Below are 15919 nucleotides of genomic sequence, written 5' to 3' on the forward strand. Positions count from 1 at the left end.
CAGAAGGCGGGGTCGGAATATCATCGGTCACAGAGCTACTGTGGATTTGCCAGGCCAACGGGGAGGAAATATCAGCATGTGTGCTGCTATTTCGGAGCATGGTGTCCTAACCCATATCCCCCTTATAGGGCCATACAACACCCAGCATCTACTCAACTTTTTAGAGACTCTCTACAGGGCTCTCATCCCTGATGATGAGAGGGGTCTGTTTAGAGAGGATTTGCCAAAGTATGTGGTCATTTGTGATAATGTGAGTTTCCATCGATCAAACTTCATAAGGCAATGGTTTGTGACCCACCCGAGGATGCTCATAGAATTCCTCCCACCTTATTCACCATTCCTTAACCAAATTGAGGAGTTCTTTTTAGCATGGAGGTGGAAGGTGTACGATCGTCAGCCACACACACAGATGACCCTGCTGGCTGCAATGGATGTAGCATGTGAGGACATCACAGTAGACGCCTGCAGAGGATGGATAAGGCATTCCAAAAGATTCTTTCCACGTTGCATTGGAAGGGTAAAATATCCGGTGTGATGTGGATGAGAATATGTGGGCCGACAGACAGGAACGTCTGGATGTGTAGAGACAGCACAACAGTGCTGCGGGCAAAGTTGTGCCTTAGGGGTGGTTTCCTGTGTTTCTTTCTAATTTAGTTTTTTTTCCCTTTGTGCCCCTTGGGTTGTCCAGTCTCTTTCAATCAATATTATTTTGCACATGTTAGGGATGATGTGAAAAATGCACCAAAGCGACTGAGAAAAACTGTATTACTGAGTTAATGGAATAGCCTTCTTCTCTTTTGCCATCTAGTGGGATTTCAAAAACATGATTGAATGAATGAATGAAAGGTTTCATTGGAGGGGGCAGCTAAAAATGTATTGCTCTGTACGACAGTAGCTACGTTCTGTCTCACCACAGTCCAACCACTAAACAATAGGTGTTTCCTATGTATAGACTCAGCTCACTGTACACTGGACACTCACTGTACTCTACAGTGTCCAACAGTTATAAGTGGCTCTTGATAGCACTTTGGCTATTATAGTGTGTCACGCTCAACAACACACGACTGTATGGTTCTGCTCAAAACAACACAACATTTGCATGTAACAGATACAGTCTCAATACAGTATTTTGTTCACATCTCACCTTTAGCATCTTCAGCAGCAGTAGGCAGGTCAGGGCCATGCTTCCCACGGTCCAACTCATCTCTGTTCGGGGGATGAGCGCTCTCTGTGAGGTCAAGAACAGAGACAATCATCTCTTTTTACCAATCTGGACAAGCAGTGCACAATACACATACTGCATAAAACCTAAAACATATATATTCTGTGTACGACCTTATGGTAGACTGCACAAAAAGCAGAAATAATCATTCACTCTGCCCTGTAATTTCTTGATATTTCTCTATACAGCACCTGGTCTCTGACCTCTCTTCAGTCAGGAATTTTATATTCATACATTTCCCTCAGAGATTCAAGGCGATCCACAGCAATATTTTCAAATGATAAATATCTTCCAATTATTCTGTTATTAATTTCTGTGTTTAGTTTTTTTTTTATTGAGATGCCAGTCAATGGGTAAGTCCTATAGATGGTGGATCTTCATTTTATCACCCTTTTGTTGCTGCACAGCAGGAAAAGCTTTCTAAAGTTTGTAATTTCAACTTTAAATTGTCAGACGTGATTTGTACTAACGAAAAATGTATCAACCGCTACAAAAAATGTCCAATACTTATAATCCACATAATAATTCACATTTCCTGTTGCTGCAGGATTATCTTACTGCTCATGACTTTTTAAGGAACTCAGTCGGGTTCTCAACTTACTGTTGAGCGTTAAAATAGTAGAATACAGCAGGTGCAATTTCGAAATGTGGTTGTGCGTCAGCAGTTTTCCTCTTGTTATGTCAGTCACTGACAGTCACTCAATTAGCCCTTCAGTAAAACATTTCTGATTGGTAAGTTTGTCTACCCAGGTATCAAAACTTGTAGTAATCATGGCCGAATTACCGACCGGGCACGAATGGCACGTGCCCAGGGGCCCTGACCTCCATGGGGTCTCCATTGATTTTGTTAGTCACTCTCACTCAGATATCATATTAACATGGCATAAGTCATGGCAAAATGTGTATAATTTCAGAAAACGTGCTTTAGAACTGCCAAAATTTCTCTCTCCAGCCCATGGCAAAATGTGTAGAATTGCAGCAAATTAGCTGTAAAACGGCAAAAAGAATTCTCTGCCCCATGGCAAAACAAGTAGAATTGCAAGAAAGTAGTTATAAAATTGCTAAATGTTTTCTCCAACCCATAGCAAAATGTGTATAATTTCAGCAAATTAGCTGGAAGACTGAGGAGAAGAAAATATCGTGTGGAATGTGTAGTAAATTAACTTTAAAACGTAAAATGTTTCTCCGCCGTCAAGAGGGGGTCACTAAAATGTTTTGTTTTTATAACCAAATAGTCCCCCCCCGCGTCACAATGAGATGTGATAAACTATTAGCGTCCGTTGCTATATCAACAGATAATTACAGCCAAAATTATGTTATTTTCATCCCCACTATGTTTAAAGTAGTTTTGTTTAGCTATTAAGATGAAAACAAACTTCAAACTACTTTTAGGTACCTTGTTAACTAGGGATGCACAATACATCGATGACCATATCGGAATCGGCCGATATTAGCTAAAAATGCCAACATCGGTATCGCCTGATGTCTAGTTTAACGCCGATGTGCAAAACCGATGTCAAAGCTGACACGCCACGTAAAATTTTGCGCTACACGTGCAACACAGCATTCCTAAACTAGTCCACAATGTCTGTTGTATGGCTTGAGCAGTCAACAAGTCGATCAGTCATTTGAAAGAGTAAGAAAATTTCAGCGAGACAACTCAAAGGTGAAATCCATTAACGCCAAGATAATGGAATTCATTGCCCTTGACAATCAACCGTTCTCTGTCGTGGGTGATGTTGGCTTTCGCCAACTGGTCGAGCACCGGTACACACTACCTAGTGGGCTATCTTTCAGATGTTGCCCTACCGGAGTTACACAGTAATAGCGTCACTGCTATTAGCTTCACGACTGACATTTGGACCAGCGATATCAGCCCCATGAGCATGCTGAATCTGACAGTACAGTGGTTTGTCGAGGATTTCGTACTGAGGAAAGTCGTATTGCATGCTCATGAATATGCTGGTTGTCATACCGCTGCTGCCATTTCAATGGCATTTGAGAACATGTTTCAAACTTAGAAACATGAAAACACTAGCTAGCTCAATTCGAACAACTGACTCGAGAAATAAGCTCATCAACTGCGCCTGCAGCAGATGTGATACACTCTGTCATGGCATTGAAACGCCTGCTCAACAAAACTGCAGACACAGGCTGTAAACAAGCGATTCGGTAGCATTCTCTCTTTACTGTGTCGCCACCATGCTCAATGCTATGTACAAGGACCGCTACTTCGATGCAGACAACAAACAGGGTTTACGTGAAATGTTACATACACAGCTGGACAAGATGGAAACGGACACAGTGACAGTGCGCATCGAGGAAGAAAGGCCACGGACAGACAGAGCTGAAACTTCACTGCTTGACATGTAGTATGATGAAATCCTGGTTGAAAATGAAACGACAGAACAAATTAACAACGAAACAGCACAGCAAGTAAAATAAATAAATAGGTTTTGATTAAGTTTTACTGGTAATGGGGACATACGTAAATGTCGACAAAACTTTTTGGTCAGTGTGGTGTGCGTGTGTGTGTAACCTTTATTTAACTGGGCAAGTCAGTTAAGAACAAATTCATATATATAATGATGGCCTACCCCGGCCAAACCCGGACAACGCTGGGCCAATTCTGCGCCACCCTATGGGACTCCCAATCACGGCCGGATGTGATACAGCCTGGATTCGAACGACGGACTGTAGGGATGCCTTTTGCACTAAGATGCAGTGCCTTAGACCGCTGTGTCCATGTGTGTGTGTTAACTATTTAACTGTACTAGAATGCTTAAAAAGGCCGCTAACATTTTAAATATCGGTTATCGATATCGTATTTGTTGGGGCAAGGAAAATATTGGATATTGGTATCGGCCAAAAATGTAATATCGGTGCGTCACTATTGTTAACATTTCAACAACACGAATGATACAATTAAATGAACAGCACTCCTACTTTGATATGTTTTATGAATAGATCAACATATTTGCGGTATTATTCTACAATATCATTCCCTTGTCTTGTCTACACTGAACTTTGAAAGTTTCTTCAAGTGCAGTCACAAAAACCAACAAGCGCTATGATGAAACTGGCTCTCATAAGGACCGCCACAAGAAAGGAAGACCCAGAGTTACCTCTGCTGCAGAAGATAAGTTTATTAGAGTTACCAGCCTCAGAAATCGGTATTTAACTGCATCTCAGATTGCACCTCACAGAGTTCAAGTAACAGACACATCTCAAAATCAACTGTTCAGAGGAGGCTGCATGAATCAATCCTTCATGGTCAAATTGCTGCAAAGAAACCACCACTAAAGGACACCAATAATAAGAAGAGACTTGCTTGGAGCATGGAGGAGGAGGTGTGATGGTGCTTTACTGGAGAAACTGTCTGTGATTTATTTAGAATTCAAGGCACACTTAACCAGCATGGCTACCACAGCATTCTGCAGCGATACGCTATCCCATCTGGTTTGCGCTTATTGTGACTAACATTTGTTTTTCAACAGGACAATGACCCAACACACCACCAGGCTGTGTAAGGGCTATTTGACCTAGAAGGAGAGTGATGGAGTGGTGCATCAGATGACCTGGCCTCCACAATTACCCAATCTCAACCAAATTGAGATGGTTTGGTATGAGTCGGACCGCAGAGTGAAGGAAAAGCAGCCAACAAGTGCTCAGCATATGTGGGAACTCCTTCAAGACTGTTGGAAAAGTGTTCCAGGTGAAGCTGGTTGAGAGAATGCCAAGAGTGTGCAAAGCTGTCATCAAGGCAAAGGGTGGCTACTTTGAAGAATCTCAAACATTTATTTAACACTTTTTTGGTTACTACATGATTCCATATGTGTTATTTCATAGTTTTGATGTCTTCACTATTATTCTACAATGTAGAAAATAGTAAAAATAAAGAAAAGCCCTTGAATGAGTAGGTGTGTCTAAACTTTTGACTGGTAATGTATGTACCTATTTTAGGTCCTAGGATACAACAATGAATAATGTTCAACTAACACATACCATTGTAATGGAGGGGGACACCTTTGGGCAGGGGGACATTATTCGGCATGATAGGCCCCCCAACAAAATGTTGCCTGAGGGCCTCAAAAGGATATAGCATATATTCTGACACATAAACGGATCAGTGCCAGCCTTCAATCATCACAGATGGTTTTTAGCACACTTTGAGAAACCTTATTATACTTTATTATAAATAGGAATGAGTCATCCTCCTTCATGTGCTCTGCAAATATGCCCATTCATCAATATATCATTCAAAGAGGGAGATCTCTAAACAAACAGAGCAAGATATCCACTTACCCCACTTAGCTAGGAGAACATTGCATCCTAGGGCAATAATTACCCCTGCACACCTTTGAAACACTTTTTTAATCCCAAACTGATGTACCATATGATTAGGCTTTTTTTCACACTAAAGCACATCATTCTGGGAGGGGGTAAGAGGGGAAGAAACAGAGAGAACAGAAGCAGTGTAACGATTATCTTCCTCTTCTGACGAGGAGTAAGAAAGATCGGACCAAAATGCAGCATGGTAAGTGTCCATGTTACTTTAATAGAATAGAACAGAACACGAAAATACAAAAATAACAAAGTGTAATAACAAAACAGGAAACAACTACCCACAAACTCAGGTGGGAACAGGCTACCTAAGCGTGGTTCTCAATCAGAGACAACGATAGACAGCTGCCTCTGATTGAGAACCACACACGGCCAAACACAAAGAAATAGACAACATAGAATACCAGACATAGAATGCCCACCCCAACTCACGCCCTGACCAAACCAAAATAAAGACATAAAAAAAGAACTAAGGTCAGAACGTGACAAGCAGTGGGTATTGTTAGAGCTGCAATAGGTAGTCCATTCGTGAGAATCACACAAGATGACACAAGTTAATTTTGTTGCCATCACAAGTGTTCGCCCCTACCCTCAAATCTTCAATGCACAATTGGAAAAGCCAGATGAAAGAAGGACGACAATTGAGAGTGAACCCAGCAAACCAAAATTGGTTCTGTGAAAGTTCCCAGAACATTTGTTATGTCACGGCAAATGTTCTCATAACACAAAAACTGTCCAGTCGTGGTGATGATTATAGAATGTTTGTATAAAACATTCTCCTGATGTTGCAAGAACGTTCCTAGAACACATTTAACCTGTTCTTATATGTTCCCAGAATGTTTCATTAGGTTGTGGAAACTGTCTGGTGAGAACAATGTTGGGACATCACAAAAGATATGTTCCCAAAACACAAAAACTATCCAGTTGTGTGGATGATTCTACAATGTTTCTTTTAGGGAGCAAAACACCTGATGTTACCAGAATGTTCTCAAAATGCATTTTGTCTGTCCTTCCAAGGAATAGCTGTGTGGACCAAATAGATGAGCTGTGGGTACTCAAATTAAATATAATTTTGTTCGGCACATGCTTCGTAAACAATAGAATAGAAAAGTAATAACACGTAATAATAAAAGTAATAATAAATACACAATAGGTAAAGATAACTCGGCTATATACACGGGTTAACTAGGCAACAAATAGATAATAAACAGAACCAGCAGAGTATGTGATGAGTTAGAAAAATAAGTTGTTGCAAAAAGGATCAATGCAGATAGTTAAATAAACCAAATAGCTACCCAGACTAACTATTTATCAGTCTTAAGGCTTGGGGTAGAAGCTGTTCAGGGTCCTGTTGGGTCCAGACTTGGTGCGTTGGTACCGCTTTCCGTGCGGTAGCAGAGAGAACAGTCTATGACTTGGGTGGCTGGAGTCTTTGACAATGTTTAGGGCCTCCTTCTGACACCGCCTGGTATAGAGGTCCTGGATGGCAGGGAGCTCGGTCCCAGTGATGTACTGGGCCATACGCACTACCTTCTGTAGCGCCTTCCAAGCAGTTTCCACACCAAGCAGTGATGCAGCCAGTCAAGATGCTCTCAATGGTGCAGCTATAGAACATTTTGAGGATCTGAGGGCCAGTGGCAAATCTTTTCAGCCTCCTGAGGGGGAAGATGTGTTGTCGTGCCCTCTTCACAACTGTGCTGCTGTGTGTGGACCATGATAGATCCTTACTGATGTGGACACTGAGGAACTTGAAGCTTTTTAAAATTTATTTATATAAGAGTCCGGATTAGTGTCCCGCCCCTTGAAATCGGCAGCTCTAGCCTTTAGCTCAGTGCGGATGTTGCCTGTAATCCATGGCTTCTAGTTGGGATATGTACGTACGGTCACTGTGGGGACAACGTTTTCGATGCACTTATTAATGAAGCTGGTGACTGATGTGTGAAACTCCTCAATGCCATCAGATAAATCCCGGAACACATTCCAGTCTGTGCTAGTGAAACAGTCCTGTAGCTTAGCATCCGCTTCATCGGACCACTTCCGTATTGGGCGCATCACTGGTACTTCCTGTTTGAGTTTTTGCTTGCAAGTAGGAATCAGAAGGATAGAGTTATGGTCAGATTTGCTAAATGGAGGGTGAGGGAGAGCTTTGTATGCATTTTTATGTGTGGAGTAAAAGGGATTTAGAGTTTTTTTGCCTCTAGTTGCTCAGGTGACATGCTGGTAGAAATGAGGTAAGACGGATTTCAGTTTCCCTGCATTAAAATCACCAGCTACTAGGAGTGCAACCTCTAGATGAGCATTTTCTTGTTTGCTTATATCCCTATACAGACAGCTATAATAGACAGCTATGAAAAATCTAGATGAAAAATCTCTTGGTAAATAGTATGCTCTACAGCTTATCATGAGTTATTCTAACTCAGGCTAGCAGAACCTTGAGACGTACTTAACAAAGAGACTCACACCTCCCCCCTGTAGGGGGGGGGGGGATTTACTGTTTTGCTTGGTTATTTGTTTGCTAGTTTGTTGAGAAATTGAATGTGGCAACATAACCTGTGTGGGTGGTGACATAATATCCACACCTGCTGGTAAGAGTATACACAGTGGACCTCCCCTGCAATCAGTCAGTCAGTCAGTCTGTGTGGAACAATGCTCATCACTGTGCCAGACAGACACCTGCAGACCCTGGAACCTACCCTCACCAGGAACCCTCTTCAGGCTCCAGACTAACACACACTGGTGGGCTGAGATTGGCAGATCACATTTAGTGATTTTACTTTCTTGGCAGGACCAATTTCACAGTCATTGCCAGTGGCAGCTCAAACAATGGTTCCCTATGGAGAGAAAGACTCTTGGGTCTGTTGAGTGACACAATAGCAAAAGACAGTGGATGTCTGTGTGCTCCCTGAGCAGTATGTGTTAGAGCAGGGATCCCCAATTACATTCAGCAGTCAGACGATTTTTCCTTGAGCGGATGGTCCAGGGGCCGGAACATAGTTATAAATAATTTGTCCACTGCAAATTCGCAGGTTATGTTGCCACATTCAATGGAATGGTATCAACCACATGGAAACTACGTGTTTGATGTGTTTAGTACCATTCCATTGAATCCATTCCAGCCATTATAATGAGCCGTCCTCCACTCAGCAGCATCCACTGCTGTAACATTACCAGGACATGAGCTTAAAGTTATGTTCATTTAGGAAATCTGTTCCCAAGTATTCCCACGCATAAATAAATGTTACAATCTGATATTTCTAAGAAAGAAAAAAAGTATATATATTTTTTTGCTCCTGAAAACTTGGGCCACTTACAGTGTCAGGAAAAAGTATGGGAACCCTTTGGAATTACCTGGATTTCTGCATAAATTGGTAATATATTTTGATCTGATCTTCATCTAAGTCACAACAATGGACAAACACAGTCTGCTTAACCAAGTAACGCACAAACAATTATACGTTTCATGTCTTTATTGAACACACCGTGTAAACATTCACAGTGTAGGGTGGAAAAAGTATGTGAACCCTTAGATTTAATAACTGGTTGACCCTCCTTTGGCAGCAATAACCTCAACCAAACGTTTTCTGTATTTGCGGATCAGACCTGCACAATGGTCAGGATGAGTTTTGGACCATTCATCTTTACAAAACTGTTTCAGTTTAGCAATATTCTTAGGATGTCTGGTGTGAACCGCTCTCGAGGTCATGCAACAGCATTTTAAATCAGGTTGAGGTCAGGACTCTGACTGGGCCACTCCAGAAGGCGTATTTTCTTCTGTTGAAGCCATTCTGTTGATGATTTACTTCTGTGTTTTGGGTCGTTGTCCTGTTGCATCACCCAAATTCTGTTGAGCTTCAATTGGCAGACAGATAGCCTTACATTCTCCTGCAAAATGTCTTGATAAACTTGATAAACATTTTTCCGTGGATGATAGCAAGCTGTCCAGGCCCTGAGGCAGCCCCAAATCATGATGCTCCTTCCACCATACTTTACAGTTGGGATGAGGTTTTGATGTTGGTGTGCCTTTTTTTCTCCACACAGTGTTGTGTGTTCCTTCCAAACAACTACATTTTAGTTTAATCTGTCCACAGAATATTTTGCCAGAAGAGCTGTGGAACATCCAGGTGCTATTTTGCCAACTTCAGATGTGCAGCAATATTTTTTTTGGACAGCAGTGGCTTCTTCTGTGGTGTCCTCCCAAGAACACCATTCTTGTTTCGTGTTTTACATATTGTAGACTCGTCAACAGAGATGTTAACATGTTCCAGAGATTTCTGTAAGTCTTTAGCTGACACTCTAGGATTCTTCTTAACCTCATAGAGAATTCTGCACTGTGCTCTTGCAGTCATCTTTGCAGGACGGCCACTCCTAGAGAGAGTAGCAACAGTGCTGAACTTTCTCCATTTGTAGACAATTTATCTTAACGTGGACTGATGAAATTCAACGCTTTTAGAGATACATTTGTAACCCTTTCCAGCTTTATGCAAGTCAACCATTTTTAATCTTAGGTCTTCTGAGATCTCTTTTGTTCGAGACATGGTTTACATCAGGCAATGCTTTTTGTGAACAGCAAACTCACATTTTGTGAGTATTTTTTATAGGGCAGGGCAGCTCTAACCAACATCTCCAATCTTCATTGATTGGACTCCAGGTTACCTGACTCCTGACTCCAATTAGCTTTTGGAGAAGTCATTAGCCTAGGGGTTCACATACTTTTTTCAATCTACAATGTGAATGTTTAAATTATGTATTCAATATAGACAAGAATAATACAATAATTTGTGTGTTATTAGTTTATGCATACTGTGTTTGTCTATTGTTGGAACTAAGATGAAGATCAGATCACATTCTATGACTAATTTATGCAGAAATCCAGGTAATTCCAAAAGGTTCACATACTTTTTCTTGCCACTATATTTGTGAACCTTGTGTTAGAGTAACCTACACAGAACAAAATTATAAACACAACATGCAACAATTTCAAAGGTTTTACTGAGTTACAGTTCATATAAGGAAATCAATCAATTGAAATAAATTCATTAGGCCCTAATCTATGGATTTCACATGACTGGGAACACAGATATGCATCGGTTTGTCACAGATACCTTTAAAAAAAGTATCGGTGTGGATCAGAAAACCAGTCAGTATCTGGTGTGGCCACCATTTGCCACATGCAGCACAACACATCTCCTTTGCATAGAGTTGATCAGGCTTTTGATTGTGGCCTGCGGAATGTTGTCCCACTCCTCTTCAATGGCTGTGCGAAGTTGCTGGATATTGGTGGGAACTGGAACACGCTGTCGTACATGTCGATCCAAAGCATCGCAAACATGCTCAATGTGTGACATGTCTGTTGAATATGCAGGCCAAGGAAGAACAAGGACATTTTCAGAATCCAGGAATTGTGTACATATCCTTGCGTGCATTTTAACAAAGCAAATTTGAGGAAAACGCTACCGAAGTTCTATCAACACATTGCCTCTAGTACTCGCTGGGCAAAAACACTTGACCATTGTTACTCCCCCTTCCGGGATGGCTACAAGGCCCTCCCCCGCCCTCCCTTCGGCAAATCAGATTACTACTCCATTTTGCTCCTCCCTTCCTATAGGCAGAAACTTTTTTAAAGTGCCTGTGCTAAGGTCTATTCGACACTGGTCTGACCAATCGGAAATCGATGCTTCAAAATTGTTTTAATCACGCGGACTGGGATATGTTCTGGGCAGCCTCTGAGAATAACATTGACACGGTGACTGAGTTAATCAGGAAGTGTATAAACGATGTTGTTCCCAGTGTGACTTTTAAAACCTATCCAAACCAAAAAACGTGGATAGATGGCAGCATTCGTGCAAAATTGAAAGCGCAACATCCCGGCCGGCCAAACCCTCCCCTAACCCGGACGACGCTGGGCCAATTGTGCGCAGTCTCATGGGTCTCCCGGTAGCGGCCGGCTGCGACACAGCCTGGGTTCGAACCCGGATCTGTAATGACGCCTCTACCACTGCGATGCAGTGCCTTAGACTGCTGCGCCACTCTGGAGGCCTAAATACCTTATTTTCCCGCTCTGATGATTACACAGTGCCATTGACGCGGCCCGCTCCCAAAGACTGTGTGTCCCATTCTCCGTGGCCGACGTGAGTAAGACATTTAAGCGTGTTAACCCTCACAAGGCTGCCGGCCCAGACAGCATCCCTTGCCGCGTCCTCAGAGCATGGGCAGACCAGCTGGCTGAAGTGTTTATTCAATCTCTCCCTATGCCAGTCTGCTGTCCCCATTTGCTTCAAGATGTCCACCATCGTTCCTGCACCCAAGAAAGCAAAGCTAACTGAACTAAATGAGTATCATCCCGTAGCACTCATTTCTGTCATCATGAAGTGCTTTGCGGATCATATGACCTCTACCTTACCTGACACCCTAGACCCACTTCAATTTGCATACCGCCCCAATAGATCCACAGATAATGCAATCACCATCGCACTGCACACTGCCCTATCCCATCTGGACAAGAGGACTACCTATGTAAGAATGCTTTTCATTGACTATAGTTCAGCCTTCAACACCATAGTACCCTCCAAGCTCATCATTAAGCTCGATGGCCCTGGGTCTGAACCCTGCCCTGTGCAACTGGGTACTGGACATCCTAATGGGCCACCCCCAGGTGGTGAAGGTAGGAAACAACACCTCCGCTTCGCTGATCCTCAACACAGGGGCCCCACAAGGGTGCGTGCTCAGCCCCCTCCTGTACTTCCTGTTCACCAATGACAGCGTCGCCACACACACCTCCAACTCATTCATCAAGTTTGCAGACAACACAACAGTAGTAGGCCTGATTACGAACAATGACGAGACAGCCTACAGGGGGGAGGTGAGGGCCCTGGCGGAGTGGTGCCAGGAAAATAACCTCTCCTTCAACAAAACGAAGGAGCTGATCGTGGACTTCAGGAAACAATAGAGGGAGCACGCCCCTATCCACATCGACGGGACCGCAGTGGAGAAGTTGAAAAACTTCAAGTTCCTCGGCGTACACATCACTGACTATCTGAAATGGTCCACCCAAACAGACAGTGTGGTGAAGAAGGCGCAACAGTGTGGTGTGGTGACAGTGTGGTGAAGAAGGCACTGCCTGCCCTCCAGGACACCTACAGCACCCAATGTCACAGGAAGGCCAAAGAAAATCATCAAGGACATCAACCACCCGAGCCATGGCCTGTTCACCCCGCTATCATCCAGAAGGCGAGGTCAGTACACATGCATCAAAGCTGGGACCGAGAGACTGAAAAACAGCTTCTATCTCAAGGCCATCATACTGTTAAATAGCCATCACTAGCCGGCTTCCACCCGGTTACTCAACGCTGCACCTTAGAGGCTGCTGCCCTATGTACATAGACATGGAATCACTGGTCACTTTAATAATGGAACACTAGTCACTTTTAATAATGTTTACATTCTGCTTTACTCATTTCATATGTATATACTGTATTCTATTCTAATGTATTTAAGTCAATGCCACTCCGGAATTGCTCGTCCTAATATTTATATATTTCTTTATTCCATTCTTTTACTTTTAGATGTGTGTATTGTTGTGAATCGTTAGATACTACTGCACTGTTGGAGCTAGGAACACAAGCATTTCGCTACACCCGCAATAACATCTGCTAAATATGTGTATATGACCAATAAAATTTGCTTTGATCATGCTTCAGCATGAGGTGATGCCGGTGGATGAATGGCACAACAATGGGCCTCAGGATCTCGTCACAGTATCTCTGTGCATTCAAATTAACATTGATAAAATACAATCGTGTTTGGTGTCCGTAGCTTATACCTGCCCATAACATAACCCCACCACCGTCATGGGGCACTCTGTTCACAACCGTGACATCAGCAAACCACTTGCCCACACGTCGCCATAGACGCCATTGTCTGCCATCTGCCGGGTACAGTTGAAATCGGGATTCATCAGTGAAGAGCACACTTCTCCAGCATGCCAATGGCCTTCAAAGGTGAGCATTTGCCCACTGAAGTCTTACAACCCCAAACTGGAGTCAGGTCAAGACACTGGTGAGGATGATGAGCACGCAGATGAGCTTCCCTGAAACGGTTTCTGACAGTTTTTGCAGAAATTCTTCAGTTGAGCAAACCTACAGTTTCATCAGCTGTCCGGGTGGCTGGTCTCAGATGACCCTGCAAGTCAAGAAGCTGAATGTGGAGGTCCTGGGCTGGTGTGGTTACATGTGGTCTGCGGTTGTGAGGCCGGCTGGACGTACTGCCAAATTATCTCAAACAACGTTGGAGGTGGCTTATAGCAGAGAAATTCTCTTGCAACAGCTTACATTTACATTTTTGTCATTTAGCAGACACTTTTATCCAGAGCGACTTACAGTAGTGAGTGCATACATTTTCATACTTATTTTCCAATACTGGTCCCCCGTGGGAATCAAACCCACAACCCTGGCGTTGCAAGTGCCATGTTTTACCAACTGAGCCACACGGGACCTTTCTGCAGTCTCAAAACATCTGTGGCATTGTGTTGTGTGACAAAACTGCACATTTTAAAGTGGCAGAGGTGCACCTGTGTAATGATCATGCTGTTTAATCAGCTTCTTGATATGCCACACCTGTCAGGTGGATGGATTATCTTGGCAATGGAAAAATGCTCACTAACAGGGAGTAAAAAAAATTGTGCAACATTTGAAAGAAATAAGCTTTTTGGGCATATGGACAACTTCTGTTTTTTTTCAGCTCATGAAACATGGGACCAACACTTTACATGTTGCGTTTATATTGTTGTTCAGTATAATATAGAAACACCTGAGTGGGGACGCAATAAACTGGAAGCATCTGGTTTTCAGGCTTTTCCTCTTCTCTGCTTTGCCCCTGAAAACTGGATGCTTCCTGTTTCTACCGACCTCGTTGAGGGTGGTGAAAATAGAGCTCTTTGGCTACACACACCAGTGGTGGGTTTGATGTTGAAATGATGATGAGGCTATTTTGCTTCCACTCGTCCTAGGGTCCCTGTCAACGACATCATGAACTTTACCCAGTACCAGGATTTTATGGCCCAAAAAATTGGATATTCTAGCAAGACAATTACTCTAAGCACATATCAAAATCCACAAAGAAATGGTTAATTGTCTACAAAATTAACATTTCAGTCTCTGGACTTGAAATCCATCGAAAACCTGTGGTTTGAGTTGAAGAGAGTAGTTCATAAGCACAGACAAAGGATATCAAGGATCTGGAAGGATTCTGTATAGAGAAATTGTCTCCAACTCATAAAACATTTTAGATAAAGGCTTATTGCCATTATCCTTGCAAGGTGAGGTATGGAAAGGTATTGATAACTTTTACCGCTACCTCGAGAAAACAAAGTATTACTTGTTAAACAAAACCAATGAACAATAAAGTTACATTGTATTCGGGTCTATTCTACTGTATTTCACATAACTGTAACTTCTTTAAGACATTTTTTTTCAACTCAAAAGGTTATAATAAGAGGTAATCACAACTTCAAACCCTTAATAATGGCATTACAACAGGTAACGCAAAAGAACACCTCTCGAGTCCGCACAGGTTGACAATTACAATTGTATAAATTGTCGATAAAAAGCTGCTGGAGGACAGTAGTCTTACGTTTCAGTAGGCTTCAGTAAATCAAACAAATTGTGATTGCAACTATACCATAAACTTTGTGAAATTGTATATACCATCAAGTGGGATACCAACAAAAGGTAAACAGAATAGAGCAAATGCACAAAAATATAATTTATTCTATATACAGTAGAATTTATTATATTTCTGCCCTCGCAAATACATTACATTTTCACAAGCAAATAGGTATATTTCTGCCCTCGCAAATAAAAAGGAATTCTCATATTGTCATTGCAATGAAGGGTATTTATGCCGGTATATAATTTAATCAACAACAGATCCATTCTTAATTGCTGTAGTCCACCATCAATTATTATATATATTATTTTGCCCACAATGTTCTTATATTGAAGACCATTGATTGTATGCACGTCACATTAAAGTTTGCCTACAGTAACCTACCTTTACAACATCAACTATAAAGTAAGAGCAGTTTAATACATAGCTAAACAAACATGGTACATAAAATAGAGTACAATATATAGAGTAGATAAAGATACTGTACCTTCAAGTAGAGATGCTGCCTCTTGGCGCTGGCGCTGAGATGCAGTGCACCTGTAGCGGTCCAGTGGCAGCATTATACATACAGAAAACTACGTGCGTACCATGAGTGCACCAATACTGACAGTTGATACCCGGTTGAAATATAATATTCTAGGGATTGAGGCCAATTATTATAATGCATGCAATGTAAATTCACAGCCCCTA

At 42.2% G+C, this 15919-nt stretch overlaps 1 protein-coding gene across 1 annotated transcript in view; it reads right to left on the minus strand.

Annotated features, from left to right (window-relative positions):
• LOC139570375 (glucagon receptor-like) overlaps positions 1 to 15774 on the minus strand; it is a 31241-nt gene extending 15467 nt beyond the window's left edge. The window contains exons 1-2 of the mRNA XM_071392206.1: positions 15717 to 15774; positions 1145 to 1228 (exon numbers count right to left, since the gene is read on the minus strand). Coding sequence (XP_071248307.1) covers positions 1145 to 1204 — 60 coding nt within the window. The 5' untranslated portion in view covers positions 1205 to 1228; positions 15717 to 15774. The remainder of the gene's footprint in view (positions 1 to 1144; positions 1229 to 15716) is intronic.
• Between the last annotated feature and the right edge of the window lie 145 nt (positions 15775 to 15919).

Source organism: Salvelinus alpinus, chromosome 3 (genome assembly GCF_045679555.1).
Source record: "Salvelinus alpinus chromosome 3, SLU_Salpinus.1, whole genome shotgun sequence".
NCBI classification, from domain to species: Eukaryota; Metazoa; Chordata; class Actinopteri; order Salmoniformes; family Salmonidae; genus Salvelinus; species Salvelinus alpinus.